Here is a 1,391-nt window from a genome sequence, read left to right on the forward strand (position 1 = left end):
CCTGCTGAAGGGGAAGAAGATCGGGCGGCTGGAGGACATGCTGGACGGGCCAGGCGACGAGGCGCCCGATGTGTCTGATGATGACAACGGGGCAGAGGCAGAGGAGGAGAGGCGGAGGGTGAAGGTGGGTGGCCTGGGCTGGGGACTGGCTGGGAGCGCTGAGCCCCTGGACACAGCCGTGGGTCGTGGTGACATCCCAGTGCCAAGGGGAGAGGCAGAGACTGCAGGGACATCACCAGGGAGGGGGAACAGCCCTTTCTGCCCCTGGCCATGCCAGCCTCCTCTTTGCACAGCCGTCCCTGTGGTGGCACCGTGCTGGGGGTCCCCTGCCTGCTCCGTTCCTGGCAGGAAGGCTGCCTGTGGTGGGGATGCTGCCCCCCCCAGCACCCCCTGCCTGTTCTCAGCTGCCCGGGCTCTACAGCCCCCGTCCTGGGTGAGCGCTGAGGGACGGTGCACGGATCGGGGGGACCTAACACGGCTCTGCCTTGCAGAAAGACAAGGAGAGCCTGGCGCAGGCGTTGTCTGATTGCATCGTCTACTGCAAGAGCGTGTCCTTCCGGGGCTTCCAGGAGGCCCGCAGCCATTCCCGGCCCTCCGAGATCTCCTCCCTTGCTGAGGCCAAGGCCAGGAAGCTCATCCGGGATGCGGGTGAGGCAGAGGGGGCCAGCGGCATGCGGGGAGTGGGCCAGGGTGGAGGGGGCAGGCGGCTTCCTCGGACGTAGGGCCAGAGCCTCCAGACACTGAGGTTCCCTCCCTGTCCGGGAGAAAGAGGGTGCAGCGGGGCAGTACCCTGGGTTTTGGCTCTGGTGGGTGAGGGGGGCTTATTGGCTCAGAAAATGAGGCAGGACGCCTGGGCTCCCAGGAGGGGAGAGGGATGAGAATTTGTGGGTGAGTGGATGGATGGATTGGAGGATAGATGGATGTTTGGATGGGTAGATGAGTTGGTGGGTGGGTGGACAAAAGGATGGGTGGGTGGATGGGTGAACAGCACATGGTGTGGGTGGCTGTGCAGGCCACGGAATGACCCCATGAGTGGCCCTCACGCTCCATCCCTAGGGAATGAGTTTGTCCGCCACAACACCTGGCAGCTGACACGCGTCTACCCCAGTGGGATGCGGACTGACTCCTCCAACTACAGCCCCCAGGAGATGTGGAACGTGGGGTGCCAGATAGGTATGGCTGGGGGGTGTCAGGGCTGCTGACTGGGGAGATGCCCCAGGTCCCGTGCCAAATGGCACCATCAACACCCGTGTTGGTGCCAGCTACAACCCTGGCTGGGGCCAGGACTGGCTGCAGGCTCTTGCCCTTCACTGGGGAGCCCAGGGGTACCCGGGTATCGGTGTTTTGGCCCCTGTGTGGCCCCGCATCTCTCTGGCCACGGGGGCCGGCTG

General features: G+C 64.8%; 1 protein-coding gene across 1 annotated transcript in view; it reads left to right on the forward strand.

Moving 5' to 3' along the window:
* Positions 1–1,391, forward strand: part of PLCD4 (phospholipase C, delta 4) — a 7,341-nt gene that overhangs the window by 4,219 nt on the left and 1,731 nt on the right. Inside the window, exons 8-10 of the mRNA XM_009324859.1 lie at positions 2–124; positions 492–648; positions 1,057–1,193. Coding sequence (XP_009323134.1) covers positions 2–124; positions 492–648; positions 1,057–1,193 — 417 coding nt within the window. The remainder of the gene's footprint in view (position 1; positions 125–491; positions 649–1,056; positions 1,194–1,391) is intronic.

The sequence above is a fragment of the Pygoscelis adeliae genome, unplaced genomic scaffold, assembly GCF_000699105.1.
Source record: "Pygoscelis adeliae isolate BGI_AS28 unplaced genomic scaffold, ASM69910v1 Scaffold346, whole genome shotgun sequence".
NCBI lineage: Eukaryota > Metazoa > Chordata > Aves > Sphenisciformes > Spheniscidae > Pygoscelis > Pygoscelis adeliae.